Source organism: Penicillium soppii, assembly GCF_028829465.1.
Source record: "Penicillium soppii strain IBT 18220 chromosome Unknown utg000002l, whole genome shotgun sequence".
NCBI lineage: Eukaryota > Fungi > Ascomycota > Eurotiomycetes > Eurotiales > Aspergillaceae > Penicillium > Penicillium soppii.
The window spans coordinates 358,290-380,213 of record NW_026643232.1 but is presented as its reverse complement, the minus strand read 5'-3'; the positions used below and the strand labels follow the sequence as shown (position 1 = coordinate 380,213).

Here is a 21,924-nt window from a genome sequence, read left to right as displayed (position 1 = left end):
CCAAAATGGCCCAGACAACGGATGCAGTTGTCGACCAGGTCGCTCAGCTGAACGCCGCCCGCAGTCTCGTCCTTGGTGATGCTGCCTTCTACCCGCAGATCGTGAACGGCATCCTTCCCATTGTCGGAGCTAACACAAAACTGGAACTGCGAAGATGGGGTGCAAATTTTCTGGCTGAAACTTTTGCTAGTCCAGTTCTAGCTGTAGAACAGAAGGAACAGCTGGCACCGAATGTCCTACAGACCATTCGTGAGATTTTAGAGCTGCCGGAGACCGATATAGCGGTGCTACAAAGCTTAGTACAGGCATCAGCAAGCTTGTATCCTCTTGTTTTCAGACATATGTAGGTTATCATTAGGGTTTTATCGTCCCAGAGGGGAAGCGCTCGATGTTTGAATTACTGCTAACAACAACACACCAGTGTTAACCACCCCCAGGATAGTAAGTCGTGGGAGACAATGTGTGAAATTAAACAGCATTTTCTCAGGAAAATGGACTCTTTCCCATGTCCGGTGAAGCTTTGCTGTGCCAAATTTCTTCAGCGCGTGGTTCAGGTTCAAACACCTGGTTTGATCTCAGATCCAAGAGTATGTTTTACAATCTCGAGAGTTGTGTATAATCGTACTAATCTCTTCTGCAGCGCCCAGAGCAAAACGAGACATCATTGGCTGTTGTTCCCAGAAACCATGCCCTTCTATCAATCCCCAACCTGGAAGCAGAATCATCAGGTTTACTTGATCGCCTACTGGGTGTGTTCCAAGAAGAGACTAGGTAAGCGATTATAAGAACGATTGCTGTCATATTAGGATTATGCTGATTTTGACCAGTGATCCTCTTCTGGTGAACGCGACTTTGAACTTACTTCCTCCTCTTATCCGCACGCGCCAGTCTATCGCAAACAAGATTATCAGCGCGGTTTTGGACTTTTTCCCAGCACACCATGTCCGTCCTCCATTTACCCCGACTGTTCGCGTCAGCGTCAAGTCTATGGAACGGACAGCTCGAGCTTTGCTCTGGAATATTCTGAAAAAGTATGTTGTACCTATTCTTACGCAAAGTATTTGTTAACCTGAGTTCTTAGGCACCAAAATCACCCTCTTGCCCCCAGAATGCATGCGTACATTGAGCGCCTGAGCCAGTCGCGTCTCGAGGTTACTGATGATGCTTCTCGGAAACGTGGCTTGCCAAATGAGCCTACTGATGGACTTGACAATGCTAAGCGGGCTCGCTTAAATGCTGTTGTCCCTCCGATGCTGAAGATACCCCCAATGGCACCTGGACCCGCAAGCTTCGATCGTCTGTTCACTTTGACCGAGGACACCGGACTGTCATCCTTCGACGTCAAGCAGCTGCCATTTGACATAGTCCTCAAGATTGTCGTGCCTCTCCTTTCGCAGGTGCATGACTCGACCCTCACACAAGCCGTTGATGTAAGTACTGCCGTGGAAAAGTAGAAAAGGGTTCTAACATGGCTCTAGGCTGTACGCAATCGTTATCAGACAATCACCAAAGAACAGAACCTGCAACGACAGCAACAACAACAAGCAGCGGCTCAGGATGAAGATGACGATTATGAACCCGAATACCAACCAATGGATGCAGCGTCTGTTGTATCAGAAGAAAACAGTGCTGTTGCGGAAGAGCTCGCAGAACTGCAGCCAGACCTGGTATCCCTAGGACCATTCGTCCTCCCTCAACCTCCTCCACTGAGCGAAGAAGAAGCCGGAGAAATCGGACGAAGTGCAGTTGCACGTGTTTTCGGTATGCTTAATGCATCCGAAACATCACCTGCACCTGCCAAGGGTCAAAGTCAGCAAAAGCTTGGCTTCGCACGACTTGCGGGTAGTACATTCGACCGTGACGCCTGGTCTGTCCTTCTTGCCCGACTGGCCACACGAGCACCCGCGGGCCTCGCAAATGATCCACAAGCCAAGGGAGATTCGGTTGTACGACGCCAAACGACTATCGCTGACTCCATTCGGGAGACGCTGTATCGATATATCCTAGAGGATTTCCGAGCTCGAATCAACATTGCTATCATCTGGCTTAATGAAGAGTGGTACAACGACCGAATGCAAATGAAGAGTGCTGCCGATCAGCGTGGCGAATCAGAACCAGACCAAGAGTCGGAGCCGATCGTCTCTCTCAATTACGACACCTGGGTTACCCGCCTGCTTGATGGCTTCTTGGCATACTTGGACGGCAGAGATATCAAGGTTCTCGTTCGTTTCCTTAGCGAGGTGCCGGAGATTACGATTGCTATCACTCAGCGAGTTGCTAGTTTAGCCAAAGACCCAGAACGTGTGAACCTTTGCGTTCAATCTTTGATGTATGTGACCTTCCCCCACGCCCACCGTCTAGTCCTGACTAACTTTTTACCTAGGTACTTGATTATGTTCCGGCCCCCAGCTCGGGAGATGTGCTTGAACACGGTCGAAGACGTTTACCAGAAATGTAAGAACTTCCTCTTTTGGTTTCCTGCTGGTATGGTAAAGCTAACATGTTCCCAACAGTCGAAGAATCTCGACCTGCTGCTACAAAGGTCCTCACTAAGTGGCGCCCACAAAGTGCAGTGCTGGAGACGACTACCAACGGTGCAACGGAACCCTCTGTCACCCCTTCACAGTCGGAGGCTCAGCCTGCCGTTACTTCAGAACAATAATCGGTTGGCTTGGCATATTCGATGGAAAGAGACGATATGAGACGGGATCATTTCAATTATCATACCCCAAAGGCATGGGTCAAACATCAATTGCTTCACAAGTTTCGTGCACATTCATTCGAGTGCTATTTAGCCGTTGTTTCATTGTACGTTTATTTTAGTGTATTCATTATGGGTTCAATCATTCAAATTTTATCATTGATGTGTTCATTTTCTGTTATTTGATGCACTCATTGGATAGCAGATCCAATATCTTAGCATTCAAAAGCCCAACCAACGCTGGAGGAATACGCCGTCAATTGCCGAGGTTAAGACCGCGCCCGGAGGCCACCGTGTCAACCTACCGGTATGCCGTCTTGTCATATGACCAGTGCGCGGTATAGTTCCAGACCATTTACACCCCCTAGCAACATTTATCCTGGCACTATTCCACTTCAATTTTAGCATTTTACCACCTACTCCCATTTCAAAGCTTCACATACCCAAGCATTAACATCTTTCAATTCATCCCTTGCGAGCATCAAACCCCACCACATAAAACCACACCACACAAAATGCCCAGCGCCGGCATCATCTTGATGACCGTGGTAGGCATAACCACATCAATTGGCGCCTACCTCGCCGACTGGAACGAAACACACATATACAACCCGCGGTGGCCCCCACATGCCAAGTTCCACAATGGCCAGACCATGTCCATGGGTCTCGTGCTCGGCTTGACGACTTTATACTATCTCTACCGCGGTGCCTCCACGCCAGATATCAAAAGTCACTATGTCCATACTGCGGCTTGGACGGGTAGCATCTACTGGATTACTCAACTGAGCGCTTTTCTCTACCCTGGGAGTTTGGCGGTTGATCCTGAGTTTGGCACTTTTGCTCCGCAGGTTTATATTGCTAGTAGCATGCTTACATTTGCTTTTGTTGGGTTGCTTCTGGAAAGAGCGAGACTGGCGTCTCTTTTGGATGGAGGGAAGGATTCGAAGAAATCGTCTTGAGGTTTTGTCTCATCGTTTCAAGGGATATGGCCATATGGATGGGACTACTGTTTTGGGGAAGGTGAGCTACCTTCTCTAAGGTGGCTGTTATTTAGTCAGAATATCCAAATCTCTCAATTCTTTTTTATTCTCACAGCTACCGGCGTAAACATTTTGGGGTTTGTCCCTGATGTCAAACATATTTGAACTTCCTGATATCTCATTGTATTAAAAACGAATTCCGAAAAACCTTCCAAAATCAAAGTAGTGATAATCACTAAAATACAAGAATGCTTCGAGTAAGTATCTGAGACACAAACAAAATATCGATTCTAAATCTTGTTCCTCAGAGTGATTTCGAAGTCATACAATGACAGTCCGATTCGCCCATTTCACCGGATTCCGTAGAAGCCAAAGAATGATAAAGCAGTTGAACCAACCGACGAGTTAATTTACGCCGCTTAATCAAATGTGCTATGCAAATCCAAAGATGGTCTTCTCGCATGTGTTCATGATCATGATACAATTTATCTTTATCCGCAAACATATGTATCTTGGAGCGCTCTGACTCTGACAGTTGCTGCCAGATAATCATAGATTGATCTTCCACAAATTTGAACCCCGCACCCATTATTGGGTACACTCGGCCAATTGGATGGAGGTCCTTTGAATGCCAGGATTTGGAAAGCCACTTTGGCCGAAGAGACCAGGGGAGCTTGCGATGCTTGAACGTACGGCTCCAGCTATCTTGAAATGACATTCGTGCGTCTCCGGCTACAGCATGAACGGGTCCAGCAGTGCCAAGTGCCAAATGAACAAGTAGTCGGTCGACCACTACGTCCACCGGAACATAGTCTATAGTTGAGTCTTGGTTGGGATTTTTAAATCGTGATGCGAGGCGTATGGCCGGTGCAACCGATATAGCCCCTGCAGCTTCAGCAATAATATGAGGGGTTGAAGTCGGGCGGCAGAAACCTCGGTATGGAAAGCATTGGGCTGGCTCAATGATGGATGGACGCAGAATGAGCAGGCGTTTATCAGACGAAGCAAATGTAAACGCTAGCAGTCGCTCTGTGAGATGCTTTGCGTAGGCGTAGGCCCAAGGAAAGTCGTGAGACTCAAAGGCAGCAGAGGAGCCGGTCTTTCGTACTTCGGACCATTCCTGCTGAAGGGATTTATGCCTTTCGTCGATATTTGCTGAATAATAGAGTGGATACAAAGATTCCTGCACAACAACTTCTGAGGTTCCATCAGTTTGAGGAAACAGGTTGCTATTTGCATAAGCCGAAGAGATAAATGCAAAGCATTCAAGATGTTTGCATTCTAGCGCCAGGTGGGCCAAGCGTCCTGTGGCGTCGATTATAGGCATAACAAGCTTTGACAGAGAGCTTAAGAGTGCAATAGAAGAAGCCGAATGCACAATTATATGAGCTCGCTCACGGACCAAAGCCAGATCATCCATTGATAAACCAACGTCTGGCTGTAACACGTCACCTTCCAAGACTGTAACAATTCGAGGGTCGATCATCTGCTTCACAATGTTTGGCGGAAGATATTCCCTCCACTTTTGAATAAGACCCCTGTTGTATAATCAGTAAGCCATAGAACAAGTGTTTGGAAAAAGTTCAACGTACAAGAGACCGCCTCGACAAAGGATATAGAGATGGGCCACAGGAGCTTGGGTGACAAGACGGTAAACCACAGCTGTTCCAACAAAGCCTGAGCCTCCGGTAATGAACACAATCTTCCCTGTATAAAATTCCCACATTTTCGAAATGGCATGAATGGGAAGTCTTGTTGAATGGATGGCAACAAGCATCGTACATTCTACTTACCCTTATATATTTGTTTTCAATCTATTCTCGCCTTTGATCACATGGTCAGTGAATAGATCTATTGATTTGAGGTTATTCTTTCCTCGTCATTTGCCATGCCTTGGGATCTGTAGTGACATCAGGTTGCCGACACAAGATCGCCTTGCAGTGTAACCAACTGCTTCCCGAATTGGAGACGCACAGATAGCTCAGCAAAAAATTCGCTGTTTTGGCTCATGCCGTGGAATCATTCGAAGCTCTGCAGTCCCAGTTACTGAATATGGATCAATGGCCCAAAACTTGAATGAAATGACTGACTGAGAGTCATGGGTGTATCTGTGACTTCGGAGCAACACTTAGTTGATAGCACATTAAGTCACAAAATGGAGTCACAGCTTTCATATTGGGACATAAACCAATAAATGATCATCCCTATTACTAAAAGTCGACTTTTCGAGCGACGTGCATGGTAACCTAACCTCCTACAGCTGTCTGTCACACCCCCATTAAGCCCAAAGATAGTGAACGCCTGGAGTAGCTCAAGTGAGTACCTTTGCCTCGGCGTTCTTCGTGTCACATAGATGACGGCAACGAGGAAAACACTATAGGGTGCAAAATCTATGTAAAAGATAGGCTCGCACAATTGTTGTATAATTGCAGAGAGCTACATCTAATGATGGTTTGACTCGTTTGAGAAGCAAGTTAAGTCGCGCTCTATCATAATTATTCATTCGATATTTTGCAGAAATTGTTCTGCTACAACGGGAATCAGATCCGCTGCTCCGAAGCGAGAGAAACTTATGATCTAACTGCCCAGGTGCGCATATCACCGTCTTTATATGCTGCGAAATTTTCGCGGCAAGGACTTTTAGTACACGCATTGAGCCAAAAATATGTTTCAACATCTAGGTAACAAAGTCTCCACGCTTGAGGGTCCGGCATTGAAATAAACTTGATATCTGAACGATCGGGATAAGATCATGTGGATATGAATACCATTTTGAGGCTCTATCCAGAAATTTAGTGAAAGCACGCCAATTAAGTTACCTTTTTGTCGAATCATGTTGTTTGTACGCAGCACAGTGGATATGATAGAGCCGCGGCCAGTGACTGTCGATCACTTGCGCAGAGACCGTGGCGGAGTGAGAGTTACGCAAGGTCGGGCGAGGGCGAGTTTCACCTGGCTGCCTGCTTACCACCGATGGTTATCGCCAAGGGTCTACTGAGAATGCTTCATGAACCAACTACTGTACATCCGAGGATATCAGGGGCTCATGCATGATTCGAGGCAGCCCTTATCCATTTCTTGGGACCTAATATTTGGCTCCAAAGCACGACAATAGCAATATAACTTTGTTTCTCTTTCTTGATCGCACTCATGCAGGGGGTGGGTGGCCTAGCCACGCTCTTTGTCACACTTCTCGTCGCCGCAACTGCGTGGTATTGGCTGACACGGACATCAAATGCTAACTCAGTGAGTTGAAGTTTCATGCCAATATGTTTTGAAATTGGGAACAAAGAGAAATGATAATGATGCAGCTATCGAGCCGTCCCGCCTTTGATGTTCTTGACCCCAACACTGAGCAAGAACAGGAAGATGCAGAGATCGAATGAGTATTTTGGTGGTTCATCCCGATCTTGATCTTCTGATTGCTCATCTTGATTAGTATTATCGCGGTACATGGCCTCGGCTCAAATGTCGACTGGTCATGAACATGGAAAGATGCCGCGCGAAAGCATCAGGTTCACTGGCTTGAGGATGCAGATATATTACCGGCCGTCGTGCCTAGATCGCGAATCGCGGTTTGCAATTACGACTAAAAGTGGCATTCTAAGGCACCTCACACTCGCCTTCAACTATGTGGTGAAGATCTAGCGAACCACCTTCATACTTTCCGGGAAGGCGTTCGAGACCGTCCGATTGTGTTCGTCGGTCACAGCCTACCTTCCAAGTCCATAATGACCACTCAAATTGCTTAGTATTTTGGATTCCTGCCATGACAGCTACAAGTTTTGAAAACGCGTACCGCGAAATTGCCCGCAAGCTTCAGATCATTCCACCAGCAATTAAGCAGGCCTCTGCATATGTATCAATGAATGGTCTTCTAGCTGCCAAATATCTTGAATACTACCAGTCGAGTGAGTAAAGTTTGATGAGAATGCTCTGCAAAGGGTATGAGGATATCACTCGATACGAAGACACCTGCAAACCCGTGGCAATGACTTGGATCATTTCGTTCAACCGCATTTCCGCTGGAAATCCCCTTGCCGCGCTGAAACACTACTTAAAGAGCAGGGTAAACACCAAGAAGTTGAGCAGCTTTGTCGTGGAACCTTGCAATTAAAGAAGCAAAAGAAAGGAATAGCTGTGGGGATCCTGAGAGCAGAGTATTTTGGAATGGAGTTGGGCTTGTTCTTATAGAACAGGGAAAGAAGGATGAGGCAATAGAACTGTGGGTGAAAAAGCGAAAGCTGTGGTGTGGGCCACTGATCATGGTATGTCTGATGAATGTGAATTACCTTCATTCTGTATAACTATGTGTTGACTAGCTGGTCTAGGTTATTTTGAATTACCATCATCTCGAACCTCTGACGACCAATTTCTATCTGCCTTTGATGATTTCTATATGCATTCCAACTTTCGTCACAATTTGCTTGAAATTCTCTGATCAGAAACACAAAAACCTGGTGGTTGAGTGAGTGACATTCATGCAGATGATTCCATACACCTTTTGTTCTTTGATATTCAAACCCTTCAATCAGCCAGCATGATATATCAGCTGCCAGTTGAGGGTATACAATTGAATGTACCATTAAAGCTTGCTGAAAGACCTTTAAAAAGAACTTTAGTAGAACAAAAGATCAAAGAGTAGAAATACAGATACAGACAATCAAGTCTGCTGAACTGATTGTACGAAGGCCGATTCATGAACAAGAGACATAGAATAAGAAATACAATCTATTGGGTCAAATTTTAAATCCAAATTACAAGTAATGAGAACAGGGGAATCCGATATTTAAACGCTATTGAAACTCTTAAAACTAAGTCCCAGACCGATATTCCATTCATGCAACAAACACAGACACATGTATTATCAATTCTCACATCTCTTAGAGCCTAGAGCCGGAGAAATGACAGCCAACATGCATTGAATGTTGTAGCAAGAACAGAAGAGAATGGTAAAAAGCAGTGTTTATCATAGAAGAAGAAAAGAGGCACATGATGCATGGAAAAGTGAAGGGAGACTGTCCCTGGGTATTAAGCGGAGTTGTACGGAACGTTCATGTAAAAATGAACTGGACAAATTATCGGTTTGACATATGATTTGAACCAGATCCTGTCGGTATGCCGGATTGATGGGGGCGGTAATGTACCGCGTCAACCGGTTTAGACGAAAGTGATGGCGAAGTTTCACGCTGGAGAGCCGAGGAAGGCTGAAACAGGCCTTGGCGGGCGGGAGGTGGAGAGAAGAGGTGGTTATGGGAGGGGGTGGCAGGGGAGTGGCGTCCGAGGGGGTGAGAGAGGTGCGGTTGTGACTTCCGCACATCTAATGGTGATGAAGTTTGGGACCGGAAACCAGATTTGCCATGATCGACATCATAGTCTGGGTTTCGGAAGGGTCCTTGAGGGTGATTCCTCGGGTCTTGCTCCATGCCATAGGGGGTGTTGTTGGCCGATGAGTTGGCCGCTGATGCGTTCTCGGGAATCGTTGATGCGGACCCGTTTGGCGCATTCACGTCTACTACACGTTTTTGAGCCGCGGGGGTTGCATATGACGATGGCTGCGGGTGCTCGAACGGACGAGGTTGCGGTCGGTGCTGCTGGGTATGTTGTTGTTGTTGATGTTGCTGCTGTTGGTGTATCGGATGTTGAGGATTTGCCCAGGGGGTTTGTTCTAAAAACGCTTCTTCCGCAGCGTTGCGGAAGGCGCTAGAAGACATGGTGGACATAGTAGTTCGTGGAGGCATCGCTGATGAATGCCGAGGTGCTGAGGCACGAGTTTCGATGGTGATGCCCATTTTCTCAAGGTCGTCATCGAGCTCGGTCGGACGTGCGCCCAGCAAGGACGGAGCAGCGGGGAAGCCAACATATTTGGCAACACCAGCCATGATTGAAACCTCCTGGTTGTATGCAGCCTGGTGTGCAATCTGCTGCGAGCGACGAGTAGGGAAAGCAATGATGTGATGCGGGCTAACCTCGTCTGTCTTGAAACGATCGTGCTGGATTGCATAGAACTGCTTGCTGATCGCAGACGAATGCCGCTCGCGCACATCTCGGATCCGTTGGAAGTATGTGCTGTGTGCTTGTGATCGCTCAGCCAAAGCTTTGTTCATGAGGGACTTCATGCGGTATCGATACAAGTTTCCCTCGTATTTGATCTTGGCGTCCCGATGACGTTGCACACACTCAATCTGTCGCAAGTACTCGGGATGTGTCGGATTTGGTCCGGTAAGCATCTCCAGCTCGCGGTTAAGCTTCGATATCCGTTCATCATAAATCCTGCAATGTTTAGCAATTAGGTTTGTTAGAGATGGGGAAGGCTCTTACTTGTCACGTAAAGCTGCAAACTCTTTCTCCAATGTCGCAAGGGAATCCATAGCAGACATCTTTTTCATGGCTATACATAGTGTCAGCAATTCGTGATGTCTCCAAGGGCAACGGAGGGGAAGACTTACACTCTTCTTCGACTTGGACAACTGTCTTGGCGTCATCAGGCTCATCTCCTCGCTCCGTAGGCTCATCGTCTTCTCCGCGAATCTCATCGGCGACGTCCTCTATCGTGGCCTCAACGCCAACGTCTGTCTCCTCGTCGGCATCCTGGCCCCTTCTTCCCTTCCGCTTACCCTTTTTGCCCTTTTTGCCTTTCAAAGGCGGGGCGGCTGGGAGGTCCAATTCCAGACCATCGTCGGCTGGAGTGTCATCATCGTTCATCGCCATAGTGTCATCGAGCGGCTCCGGTGATAGTGGGGTATCGTCGTCGATCGGGTCACTCAAATCACTCTTGCTTGAGCTCCGACGCTTCTTGATGGGCTCGTCATCGTCACCCAATTCGGTGCCGGTTTCGTCACCGATCTCAACGCGTTTTCTCTTCTTTCCGATGCTATCGGGAAGTTCTGGATAGCCAAGGTCTGGGGTATCGTCGGTCAAGCCGTTGTTTTTCGAGGACCGGCGCGGTTTGCTGGGTGAATCGTCCGCCAAAAGTGCGTCATCGTCGATATCTTCGACATCGTCGAGCGTCGTGGACTGGTGAAGCTTGCTCGGACTTGGCCCGGCACTAGTGGCACTTAAGACAATGTCTCGTTTTCTGATGTTGTGTGGAGAATCCTCGATTCGTTCAGTCTCGGCCTCCGAATCGTTATCCGTTGGCTTGTCTGACTTGATGGCATCTTCAAAGTCTGACGGCTCGTTGTCCGAGACATCGTCAATCTCACTCAAGCTACTTGAGCGTCCATCATCATCCATGAGCGGGTCATCCAGAAAAGGGTTCCGCTCGCCATTCGGAAGCGTGGGCTCTGCCCCTGTTGGGTGACCAACGGAGGCCTGTTCTCTGCTCTCGGCTACCTCCATTGGCTATTTTGTCCAAGAAGAAGCTGGCGCAGGCGTAGTATGAGGGTAGGAAGGGGAGGTTGGGGGATTTTAGGTTATTGGTTGCTTGCGGCGAGGCTGAGATCCGCCACTGGCGTGGGGGAAGGAAGGTCACCGATCGATTAGTTGTGGTTTCAATCGGGAATCTGAACAAATCATGAATTGGATTAGCTCAATTGCCATGTCAAATCGGCGGAATCAGTGGAAAATGGAGTTGGTGGGCAAAAAGTGGAGGGTGGGTGCGAGAGATAGGTCAGCGCCTCCAGAAGGCGGTGGTGCGGAGATTGATCATCGGACGCCCCAGAGTCGGCAACAATCGCTCAGAAGAGCGAACAGAGACCGCGCAAAGCACAAAAGTATGCCCAGGAGACGAAAAAGACTTTTGTCTTGACCAAAATGACTAAATGAATGTGTAAAATGAATGTAGAGCCCCAAGCGACGTACCGTTTCAACAATGCGCCGGGAGCGACGCCGGTGATGAGCACAGCTGCTCGCGACTGAGCACGATTCTCAGAACCACCGCGTTCCTAGAACGCAGATAATCACACAAGTCCAAGCCCACGCGTATCACCAGTATTGTAAGCCGGAAAAAGCTTTCGGTCCGACGAATCCTGCGCAGACCGATTCTGGAGGGCGAGGGGAGATTGGCTAAGAAGCAGTGAAGACGACTGTACCGAGTCGCAGGGAGGTGGACGGCATGAAGAGGTGTTCAGAGATCGTGATCAAGGTAGGATCAATGACTAGAAATGGGAAACTAGAGGGAAAGAGGGGGTTTCAGCAGACAAAAGCAGCAGATCGCTATGATGGGGTGCAGCAACAGAAGCGAGTGACGGGGTTCTGCCGCGTTCCCGGCGAGGGTGAGCCTCACCGCCGAAGAAAAAAGCAGATCACGTGAGGTTTCATCTGACGTAGCTCGGGAAAAAGCGAGACCTTGCATAATTCAATTTAGTATTGCAATGTGTACTACAGAGTAGAAGATTATATACTAACAACAATTCAGACTATAAAGTAGACTGATTGCTTTGACGGTGGTTGTAATATATCAAAGTGAAGTATACATTCAATTGTTTACCGCCTTTAATCACAAACAATAACTTCCGAGCCTGAACTACATACATTCAAACATGAGAATAGATTAGGAAATCCAAGGAACCAAATAAGACTGCATTGAAGATCCTTATGCACATATATCTGTAAAACAGCACCTTTGAAAGCGTTTGTTTTTTCTTTGAGGCTCGTTTCTACACCGCATACAGTGATGTGATAAGCAGCTTTCCGCGCCAAGACACTTATCGGCAAAAAACTAAAGAGAAAAAAAAAGTCGGAGCTATCAGCGCAATTGCAACCCCGGAAGAAAGCCACGTCTTAGTCATTTTTGGTCTATACAAAGGCCACACATAATTATCACAATGGGCAAATTTAAGTCTTCCTCCAAGACCTCTAAGGTAGAGGAGAAGTCCAAGCCCGCTGGCCTTCCTTTCGGTGGTGCCTCTCTGGACCCAACATTGTCCTCTCTATTCGCCCAAAGTGTACGTATATATCTTGAACAAGATTTTGAAATTTGAGCTGACAATTTCCAGGCTGGTCCCGTGCAAACACCCACAGTCAAGTACGTTGAGCCTATCCGAAAGCCCAAGAAGGACGAAAAGGATGTCGCAGAGGAGGACGACGAGGAATTGTCCTCCGGCGATGAGGTGATGGATGATGCTGCCGATGACAGTGATTCTGAGCCCACAGAGGAAAAGGAAGAACCCACAGAGACACAAAACCGGAAGCGCAAGCGTGGCAATGCTGGCGAGGAAGTGGAGGAGACTTACATGCGTCGCATCGCAAAGGAAGAAGAGAAGGACGCAGAAAAGCGCAAGTCCGAACACGCCAAGCGCCAAAAGCAGATTGCTGAAGAAGGCAGCGAGGACGAAGATGAGGATGAGGAAGAGAAAGAGAAGAGCTCCGACAAAGAATCCACCGAGGAGAGCAGCGATGAGGAAGAGGACGCCCCTGTTCCAGTTCACGAAAGCGTGGCTGGAACCACCCAATCTGATGAAGTCGAGAAATCCAACCGTACTGTGTTCCTGGGCAACGTTTCCACCGAAGCCATCAAGTCCAAGACCGCCAAGAAAACTCTCCTGCGACACCTGGCTTCGTTCTGCGATTCGCTCCCGGAGTCTACAGGACCTCACAAGATCGAGTCCATTCGCTTCCGCTCTGTTGCCTTCGCCAGCGGTGGCGGTATCCCCAAGCGTGCATCTTTCGCGAAGCGCGAGATTCTTGATGAGACCACCCCCAGCACCAACGCCTACGCCGTTTACTCCACACTCCAGGCTGCACGCAAGGCTCCCGCCGCTTTGAACGGCTCCATCGTTTTGGATCGCCACTTGCGAGTGGACAGCCTTGCCCACCCTGCTGAAATTGACCACAAGCGTTGTGTCTTTGTTGGCAACCTCTCCTTCATCGATAGCGAGACACCGGAAGAAGACGAGAAGACCGGCAAGAAGAAGAAGGTCCGCGCGCCCGCCGATATCGAGGAAGGTCTGTGGCGTATCTTCAACGCCCACACCGGCGGCAAGGACAAGAAGGCCATCAAGAAGAACGTCGAGTTTGTGCGTGTCATCCGCGACAGCACGACACGCGTTGGCAAGGGCTTTGCCTATGTCCAGTTCTACAACGGTAACGCTGTGGAAGAGTCCCTCCCTCTGAACGGCAAGAACTTCCCGCCCATGCTCCCTCGCAAGCTGCGCGTTACTCGTGCCCGCAAGGTGGTGGCTAAGAAGTCCCAGACCGCCGGACCTGATACCAAGAAGTCCCGTGTGGACGAGGCTCAAAAGACCATGCAGGGACGTGCTAATAGGCTGCTTGGTCGTGCTGGTGCCGCTAAGGTCAAGGCTGAAGCCAACAGTACCGTTGCTGGTAACTCGTTTGTGTTTGAGGGTCACCGTGCCACTGAGGGATCATCGTCTATCAAGATGAAGCAGAAGAGCCGTGGCCAGAAGGCTAAGCGGAATACTAGGAGTCTTAAGCGTGCTGCTGCCTACAAGGCTGCGGGTGGCAGACGAGACTAGAACTAAAAGAAGTCATGTATGTTTTATGGCGTTAGGAAGGGCATTTGAATATATTGCAAGCTCATTTGATTGAGACGAAAGATTTGTGAATTTCCATGTAGATTCATTGTCCTCGATGTAATAAGGATATACACATTTGAATGTTTCCTGAGGCTTAATTATTTTGCATTGTAGACATTGACGTCATTGCGTAAACAATAAATCGAGCAGGTGATCAGCGTTCCCGCATTGTTCAATTCGAATGTTGCCTCTTTCTCTATATTTCTTTCGAACAATCATAAATCTACTTGTCGGTTCTTGCCCAAATGTCAGCTTGACATACGATCTGATTTGTCGAATGACAGATAACCATCCAAGAGGGCCAAGGCTAACTCGGTGGTGCAGCCCAAATACATTCAACGGACCGTAATTAAGCGGTGGCCCAAGTGACCGGGGTTTTAGGTGTCATTGTGTGTGTTGTTGCCTGAGCGAACTGCCTCATATCACTACTTTTCACAAAGATCAACGTCAACTGATACATACCCAGGTTGTCACCAAGTATTAATGCAACATCTAACCAGTTACTTTAACCTCTACATCTAAAATTATGCTGCCTTTCGGCCTTCGTTCCAGAAGAAAGCGCCACATGAGATCCACACGATCCAGCTACTCAGAATCTGATGCTTCCGAGAGTACCCCAGACTCAGACCCAGGGCCAGAGCCTGATATCTTCAACCCTAGTTTACTAGAGGTCCTTAAAGTCCGACATATACTGCAATGGAAGCTTAGCGCCGGTCTTCCCGAAGAACTCGTTGATATGATCATCGATGCAGCAGAATATTGGCCATCGATAGAGCACACAATACACGAACACCGAACCATCCATAAAGACTGCGATCAGGTCTTGCTGAAGACAGTCCCTCTGTGCTATGACCGAAATGTATATCCGTCTCATATATATTGATGAGTCCGAACTTGTACTGACCACATACCCACATCTAGAGTTTGGAACAAACATCGCCCAAAACCCTCCCCCATCGCGGCGCTCATCCATGCCGCAAAATCATCTTCAAACTCTCATCGCATGACCAAGGTAGCGGCCGATGCCACGACAACATGTACGAGTTCTCGTGGACCTGGTTCGATACGGAAGTTATCCGCAGCGCACACAAGCGAAACATGTATCTGAACGGTACGGAGCAGGAGATTCTCGACAACGAGCGCGGACAGGTCCGGAAGCATTACACTGAAGCTGATGATCTACTTCTTCCGCGCGGAAATAAATTGCAGGTGAATGGTGCTCATGTCGGCGAGATGCAACATACTACTATTGTCTGGGACTATCGGGATGATGTTGAGGCTGATTCTGCTGAGGCTCATGAGATTGAGAAGACCAGGGGTCGGGGGAGACTCACGCTTGATGGGCGGGGGGTTAGGGAGTTGGAGGTGGGAGATTCGATTGCTCTTTGGGCGAGGGCACGATTCCCAGGTTGGTCGAATCATGTTCATCGGGCTAGTGTGAGGATTTTCTGGGCTGTATGATACCTAGATGGATGACTACACAGGTAGATAAGTATTGGCCTATTCAGGCCTTGAAAATGGCGGGTATATCAAACCAAAGATATCAGTCTAAATGGCATCTCCATCAAGCAAATAGACCTCAGGAGTCACTTAGGGCTTATAAGCATGCACTGGACCGTATTGTACTATATAAGCTCATGTTTATACTTGCTACGCCCTGATTTGCCTATAGTTGAGCACGCCATTTTGCCAAGACCGCCCGATCGACGCCATAACAACAGAGTATAAAACTAAACTTGTCCCCCCCCAAGCTCTTTTGCATCTATTTCTCCCCTTCAGTCACCATGCCTCGGATCATAGTTGCCCTAACACATCCATGAAAAGGATGTTGTTCAAAATGATCTTCTAACTCATGACACAGCATGGAACAACCGACCCAGCCGATAGCCCGGCGGAAAGCGCAGTGGGGCATGCTAATCGCCGATTGAAATGAATCGCCGATTCACACAACTAACAGACCGCATTATCAAACACATCCTTTGCGGGGACTGTTATCGGCGATCGACTCCATCTCGCCCGAGACTGCTACACTAATGATGTGTCATGAGTTATCGGGGACTCGAGACTGGATCAACAAAACGAATGTTCCCGCCCAATAGCGACGTCCCGACTGGACGCAGGTTGCGTTATCTGCACTATGATGTTCGCGATACAGTTACGCATTCCTTCACGGGCCGTCGTCTGTGTCTTGGCTTTCGTGCACACCCCTTTTTAAAGTTCTCAGTCGCCGAGTTTCTATTTATTTAGTCCGAATGAAAACCACTTTCATCACGCTTTATTCTTTCTATTTTCTTAGCTTCTGCATGCCACGCTACTTTCGCTTTGCTTGATTTGAATTAGCTCACATTGTTATCACCATGGCTACCCGCAAATGCGCCGCTGTTGTTGTTGGTGCTGGCCCCGCCGGTGTTGCCGTTATGGGCAATCTGCTAGAGCGCCAGCTGGGTTCTATTGCATGGATTGATCCCAGCTTCACAGCTGGAAGAGTCCACGGCAAATACCGCGAAGTCCCTAGGTTTGTTTCCGGCTCCGTAGTACAGATTGGCATTCGGCGTACTAACTCCACTTCAGCAATACCAAGGTAGCGCTATTCCAATCATTCGCAACAGCCACACAGCCTTTCCAAAAAGTGATTGAGAGTTCCCGCACACCAAATGCATTCACAACTCTGGCCAAGCTAGACCAAGAGAAAACTTGCCATCTAGGCTATGCAGCAGACATGATCCGCAGTCTGACGGACGGCCTTATGAAAATGGAACAAGTCCACGCATACCGTGGCTTCGTCGCAGCAGCCAATCTCAACGACCAGGTTCGTAGCTCTTATATCTGATCCGCATCTCCACCAAAAACTAACCCCACACCCAGTCATCCGAGTGGACGATCAGCATCCGCCAACCAAACTCCCCAGACCTGAAGATCTCAACAACCCGCCTAATCCTCTGCACGGGCTCACATCCAACAAACGTCCCAATCCCCGTCCCGGGATTGTCCATCCAACGCCTAGACCTAGACTTAGTCCTCAAGCCAAGCGAACTAGTCAAAGCCCTCCCAACCACCCCCACAACCGTCGCAATCGTCGGTGCCTCGCATAGCGCTATCCTCGCCATCCTTAACCTCATCACACTAACACACACCACGCATCCGTCCCTGCGCATAAAATGGCTCACTCGCCACCCGCTCCGCTACGCCGAGTACAAAGAAGGCTGGGTTTTGCGCGACAACACAGGCCTCAAGGGCTCCGCTGCAGAATTCGCGCGCGCAGAGCTAGAAGACGATAAATTGGCTACATCGCCCGCTGGCCAGGTCTTGACGAAGATCGACTGCGGCGGCGGGAAAGATGCCGAGGCTGCGCAGTTTGCGAAGTACTTGCCTGGGTGTGAATATATCATTCAGGCTGTTGGGTATACGCGTGACCCGCTGCCGCAATTATTGAAGGGCGGGGAGCCTCTCGCTATGGAGTTCGATCATGATAGTGGGGCTTTCCTGGAGAGTGGGAGTACGAGAGTTATTTCCGGGTTGTTTGGTGCGGGTATTGCGTTCCCTGAGCGGGTTGTGGATCCGTATGGCAATGTCGAGTATGCGGTTGGGTTCTTTAAGTTTATGAAGTTCTTGAAGCGTGTTGTACCTTCTTGGGTGAAAGCTTGATTGACTTGGTTTTTTTGAAGAGGCTTACCACGTGTCCTGCATTTCTGGCGGGCTATGACTTATGATGGGTATCATTGCGGAGTCTGTGGAGTTATATGTGGTGTCTTTTTGGGCTCAGTTTGTCCTTAGCTTTGCAGTTTAATTCATGATCAAATTATTCTCATACTCAAAAGGCTTCTTATACACTAGAAGTGCTTACGATCCTAAAAGCCCTAGTGCCTTTTGACTATCTCGTTGATACCACTGTTACATTTGACTAGCGTTGGTAATTAGAGGCCGAAGAAGGCCTATTCAATCAAGTGTGACTGCTACATACCTGTAGACGTAATTTGATGCAGAGGTGCGGTGATTTTAAGCAAGCGGGTCTATCAAAGCCATACTAGTAGAAGCCCCACTACTTAATCTATGATATTCCCCTCATGATTCGTCTCATGAAATCCTGGTTTTACGATGGGTGTAGTGCTGTAATTATATCGTGCCTAGTCAAGTTGAAAATGATATACACGTGATACACCTGTGCCCCTCCTCAGCCTAACAGGTAGTCCGGTTTTCAGCTTTCACTCGACAACTTGTCCTGAGTTAGAACAGGCTATTTATACGATATATATCGCATTGAGATCATCGACAGTTTGCTTCTTCCAAAAACACATATTTACTGTCGGGGTTTAGTATATATAGCTTGAAACGATGAGCGAGCCATCTACGGCCGACCCTCAGCATTTCGTAGCAAAGTAAGCAGCTGATGGTACATATATCCGGCAGATGGTTCTTTGCTAAGCTCAAACCCAGCATCCTTCCCCTCTATCACGGTCCTCAAGTCAAAATTCGGATCAAGCCTAGCAACGCCGAATTTACGATTTCCCAAGATCTTCTCTGCGCACAATCGCCCGTTTTCTCAGCAATGTTCAAAGGCGAGTTCTTAGAAACTCAGCAGCAGGCCGTGGACCTGGAAGATATGAAGGATGTTGTCTCGGTACAAAGTCTTGAAGCACTGTTCCAATGGCTATACCGTGGCGCTGTCAATTTCGACATAGAAAACCCCAGGGAGCATATTTCGGCTGCCATGGAGCTTGTGAGACTTGCAGATAAATACGAGATCCTCGCTTTGGAAGACGAAATGGCTCAATATATCAAGCATATCATTATTACCGCCAAAGCCCATCCATCGGCATTTCTCAGTTGGAGGATTGCTGACATCAACACTCATTGGCTTACGACTGATCACATTGACTCAGCTACCTACTTGCCTCTAGGACACCCGGTGCGGCGTACTCTGGCCGCAGCCTCCGTCAGAGGCTACCTTCAAAGCGATAAACACAAATTCGCCCAAGAAACTCAAGACTATCCTTCATTTGGGGCTGATGTCCTCCAAGAGGTAAGATTGACGCTGAACGGAATAAGGCTTACTGGGGGGAACAATTTTGGAGACCCTATAAGTGGAGAAAGATTACCGCTGAACTTCAATGTTTCTGAATCAGAATTTTAAGTCAGTCACAGAACAAGGCTATATGCGTCGTGGTGCTTTGGTGATATTTAGTCGTATGATCCATACGGCACCTTGACTTGTTAGAACCAATTTGAAAGTTTGTCCAAGAACTATGCAACTTTCTGATTTTGTAGCATTCAGAACATGTACATGGTCTATGAAATTTCTGCAAAGCAACTCATATTTAATGTCTTCAATGTAACGAATGACATTAAGGGATAGTCAGCTGTTATATTTCTGCCATTGGAAGAGATTTTGGAAGAGAGTCCTAAGCAATATGGAACATAGCCCACTAGTCGAGCTGGCTCGCGCCGTAGCCTATCACGAGGCAGACGCGTACACCTTTCTCTTTGATAGGCTTGAGGATTGACATACTGATGAAGCGCTGAGTCAATATCAAGGAAATGCTTGATTATTAACAAGGTAAATATGAAATGCTAGAGGAACAGCTTCTCACCCTCACCTCATTTACCTCAGCGTTTTTGATACGTTGCCCTCACTTGTCACCTCACTTCAGCCTCAGTTCTTCTCTACTTTCTCTACCTACTTCAGCCTCAGTTGTTATTCTACCTTCAACTGCCTCTACCTTCTTTATCTTCCTTCAACTTCAAACACATCGACTCGTCACACCCTTAACACTTTTCACCTTTCCCATGACGCCAAGGAAGCCAAAAACGCCTGTGAAAGGCAAGAAATAAAAGGCAACAAGGACTCACCGAGGAGAACAACCGAGAAGAAGCCAAATTTGCGAGCTGGAAAGTCCAAGAACGCCAAAGCCAGCAAGGTTCTGGGCCATGGGCCGAAGAGTGCTACCACCAAGCTCAACCCAATATGCACTGACGGACTCTGTCTACCCTCCAAAGTACAGGAAGTCGCAGATGTTTTCTGCTCAGTTGAATGTAGAAAAGCAACTGCGGATGACTTGAGGTGACAAGTGAGGGCAACGCGTATCGAAAACGCAGTGGGAAGTGAGGTGCATGCTCCACTCGAATACACCATCATCTCGAGGCATGGGAAAATGCGTTGTTTTTAGACCTTGGATGCAGCCTAAATATCTCAGATGATGAGGACCAGACACTATTGCATTTGGCGTTTCATAAAACCCAATTAGCACCGAACTTATGAGGCGACTCACCAAAGCTGGAGCAGGAATCTCGCTAATCAAGAAGACCGGCAAAAACACACTCCTTTATATGTGGCCACCAGTGGTTAAGTTATAGGCAAGAAAGAAAATGATATCTTAAACCACACCAAGGGGTGTGATTATAGCATTTCTCATAACTAGATAATGCTTGGTCCATGAATCGTCCAAGTAGCAAGTAGCACTTTCTTCATAAATGCTACGGTCTAAGCCCCAGCCTAAATCCCATTTCGTAGCTCGTTTAACATCATGAACACTCACGCAGTCATCAACTCTCTATCCAGACCCCTTTTACCCCCAAATCACCATATTCAAAGCATAACAACAGCAAAAACAGCCCCGACAACTGCCCCCAACCCCCCGTTCCTCGCACGACCACCAGCCACATTATTCGCAGTTTGCGTCGCAAAAGGCGCATCCCCAGTCGCCGTAGCACGGTACTCACTCTGGCTCGCAACCGCTTTCTGGTCATACCCAGTCGCAGTAACAGTGTACGTACTGGAAGCCTGCGACCAAGTGAGAACGGTCCCGCTAGGCGGCGCAGTCACCGTACCATCAACATCACTCAGCGTCGACGTTCCGTTCTTGGGATAATCACCGGGCTTGTAGAACTTGTCTGCGTCGGAGAAGCCAATATCCTTGCACTTGCCCGCATCGAGTGAGTCGCAGGACGAGGAAGTCCACGCCCAGTTAGGTAGGGATGTGTAGAGGTTGGGGAGGCTTGAGGGGAAAAAACGCCCCACATATCTGCGCCGGCGAGACGGGGCTCGGTGTGTGGGCAGACGTCCCAAGATCTGATCTGTTAGTTTGGCTTAGTAGAGACGGTTGGGGGACTTACGCGGAGATGCTGGCGCTGGCGCCACAGCAGGCGCAGTCGGATGCGCGGCCTGCGATGTCGAGGCCGTTGTTTGGGCTTGACAAGTCGGTGATGTCGGAGCGGATGTTGTCGGTGACGTTCTTCATGCAGGTGACTTGGTCGTTGCGCGCGGAGAGGGTCTTGTTCAGGACTTTGCCAATGTCGCAGGAACAGCGGTTCGGGGCGTTGTTCGGTGCTGGCCAGAAGGGGATTGGCTCGTGGGCTTTGGGACAGACGGCGAAGTATTGTTGGATGAAGAGTTGGTATTTGCAGGAGTAGACCTGGATAGGGATTAGCAGGTAGAAATTTGACTTCGGGTTGCAAATGTACCTGGTTCCAGCATGATTCGGCCATGCAGTTGATGTACTTCTGGTGGGAATCGCAGCCGCAATCTACGATGCAGTTGCCGTCGCCGTTGCAGTTCTTTACGCAGGAACTCCACTTGTTCGCGACATCTCTGTTGCAGCTTGAGTAGGAGGAAGAGGAAGCGCAGGCTTTTTCGGTGATATTTGTCTGGGCATTAGCGAAGCCAGAAAGTGCAAGGGCCGCAGCCGCTACCAACAGAATTCTGGTAGATGGCATAATTGATCCGACGTATACTCCGTAGAAAGAGCTCAATTGAGATACCAGAAGTCTT

General features: G+C 48.3%; 10 protein-coding genes across 10 annotated transcripts; 7 read left to right on the top strand and 3 right to left on the bottom strand.

Moving 5' to 3' along the window:
* Positions 1 to 5: 5 nt before the first annotated feature.
* N7529_001489 (RNA-processing protein PTA1) lies at positions 6 to 2,662 on the top strand (the record flags this gene model as incomplete). The annotated part of the gene is made up of 8 exons (XM_057237020.1): positions 6 to 343; positions 422 to 587; positions 641 to 771; positions 828 to 1,031; positions 1,082 to 1,430; positions 1,479 to 2,329; positions 2,384 to 2,454; positions 2,514 to 2,662. The coding sequence occupies 8 exons, from the start codon at positions 6 to 8 to the stop codon at positions 2,660 to 2,662; spliced, it is 2,259 nt and encodes a 752-aa protein (XP_057101707.1).
* A 554-nt stretch (positions 2,663 to 3,216) lies between these two features.
* On the top strand, positions 3,217 to 3,660 carry N7529_001488 (uncharacterized protein; the record flags this gene model as incomplete). The annotated part of the gene is made up of 1 exon (XM_057237019.1): positions 3,217 to 3,660. The coding sequence occupies one exon, from the start codon at positions 3,217 to 3,219 to the stop codon at positions 3,658 to 3,660; it is 444 nt and encodes a 147-aa protein (XP_057101706.1).
* Positions 3,661 to 3,985: 325 nt separating this feature from the next.
* On the bottom strand, positions 3,986 to 5,407 carry N7529_001487 (uncharacterized protein; the record flags this gene model as incomplete). Its single annotated transcript, XM_057237018.1, has 2 exons — positions 3,986 to 5,219; positions 5,274 to 5,407. The coding sequence occupies 2 exons, from the start codon at positions 5,405 to 5,407 to the stop codon at positions 3,986 to 3,988; spliced, it is 1,368 nt and encodes a 455-aa protein (XP_057101705.1).
* A 2,043-nt stretch (positions 5,408 to 7,450) lies between these two features.
* N7529_001486 (uncharacterized protein) lies at positions 7,451 to 7,798 on the top strand (the record flags this gene model as incomplete). Its single annotated transcript, XM_057237017.1, has 2 exons — positions 7,451 to 7,592; positions 7,626 to 7,798. The coding sequence occupies 2 exons, from the start codon at positions 7,451 to 7,453 to the stop codon at positions 7,796 to 7,798; spliced, it is 315 nt and encodes a 104-aa protein (XP_057101704.1).
* A 961-nt stretch (positions 7,799 to 8,759) lies between these two features.
* N7529_001485 (uncharacterized protein) lies at positions 8,760 to 11,022 on the bottom strand (the record flags this gene model as incomplete). The annotated part of the gene is made up of 3 exons (XM_057237016.1): positions 8,760 to 9,954; positions 10,003 to 10,072; positions 10,131 to 11,022. The coding sequence occupies 3 exons, from the start codon at positions 11,020 to 11,022 to the stop codon at positions 8,760 to 8,762; spliced, it is 2,157 nt and encodes a 718-aa protein (XP_057101703.1).
* Positions 11,023 to 12,449: 1,427 nt separating this feature from the next.
* Positions 12,450 to 14,099, top strand: nop12 (rRNA-processing protein NOP12; the record flags this gene model as incomplete). The annotated part of the gene is made up of 2 exons (XM_057237015.1): positions 12,450 to 12,569; positions 12,621 to 14,099. 2 exons carry the CDS (start codon positions 12,450 to 12,452, stop codon positions 14,097 to 14,099), a joined length of 1,599 nt encoding a protein of 532 aa, XP_057101702.1.
* Positions 14,100 to 14,661: 562 nt separating this feature from the next.
* On the top strand, positions 14,662 to 15,620 carry N7529_001483 (uncharacterized protein; the record flags this gene model as incomplete). Its single annotated transcript, XM_057237014.1, has 2 exons — positions 14,662 to 15,018; positions 15,081 to 15,620. Coding segments are annotated over 2 exons (897 nt in total), but the record flags the coding sequence as incomplete, so codon positions are not given.
* Positions 15,621 to 16,516: 896 nt separating this feature from the next.
* On the top strand, positions 16,517 to 17,804 carry N7529_001482 (uncharacterized protein; the record flags this gene model as incomplete). Its single annotated transcript, XM_057237013.1, has 3 exons — positions 16,517 to 16,674; positions 16,731 to 16,968; positions 17,025 to 17,804. 3 exons carry the CDS (start codon positions 16,517 to 16,519, stop codon positions 17,802 to 17,804), a joined length of 1,176 nt encoding a protein of 391 aa, XP_057101700.1.
* A 687-nt stretch (positions 17,805 to 18,491) lies between these two features.
* N7529_001481 (BTB/POZ domain-containing protein) lies at positions 18,492 to 19,290 on the top strand (the record flags this gene model as incomplete). Its single annotated transcript, XM_057237012.1, has 2 exons — positions 18,492 to 18,535; positions 18,594 to 19,290. The coding sequence occupies 2 exons, from the start codon at positions 18,492 to 18,494 to the stop codon at positions 19,288 to 19,290; spliced, it is 741 nt and encodes a 246-aa protein (XP_057101699.1).
* Positions 19,291 to 20,742: 1,452 nt separating this feature from the next.
* N7529_001480 (uncharacterized protein) lies at positions 20,743 to 21,869 on the bottom strand (the record flags this gene model as incomplete). Its single annotated transcript, XM_057237011.1, has 3 exons — positions 20,743 to 21,151; positions 21,270 to 21,568; positions 21,618 to 21,869. 3 exons carry the CDS (start codon positions 21,867 to 21,869, stop codon positions 20,743 to 20,745), a joined length of 960 nt encoding a protein of 319 aa, XP_057101698.1.
* Positions 21,870 to 21,924: the final 55 nt, after the last annotated feature.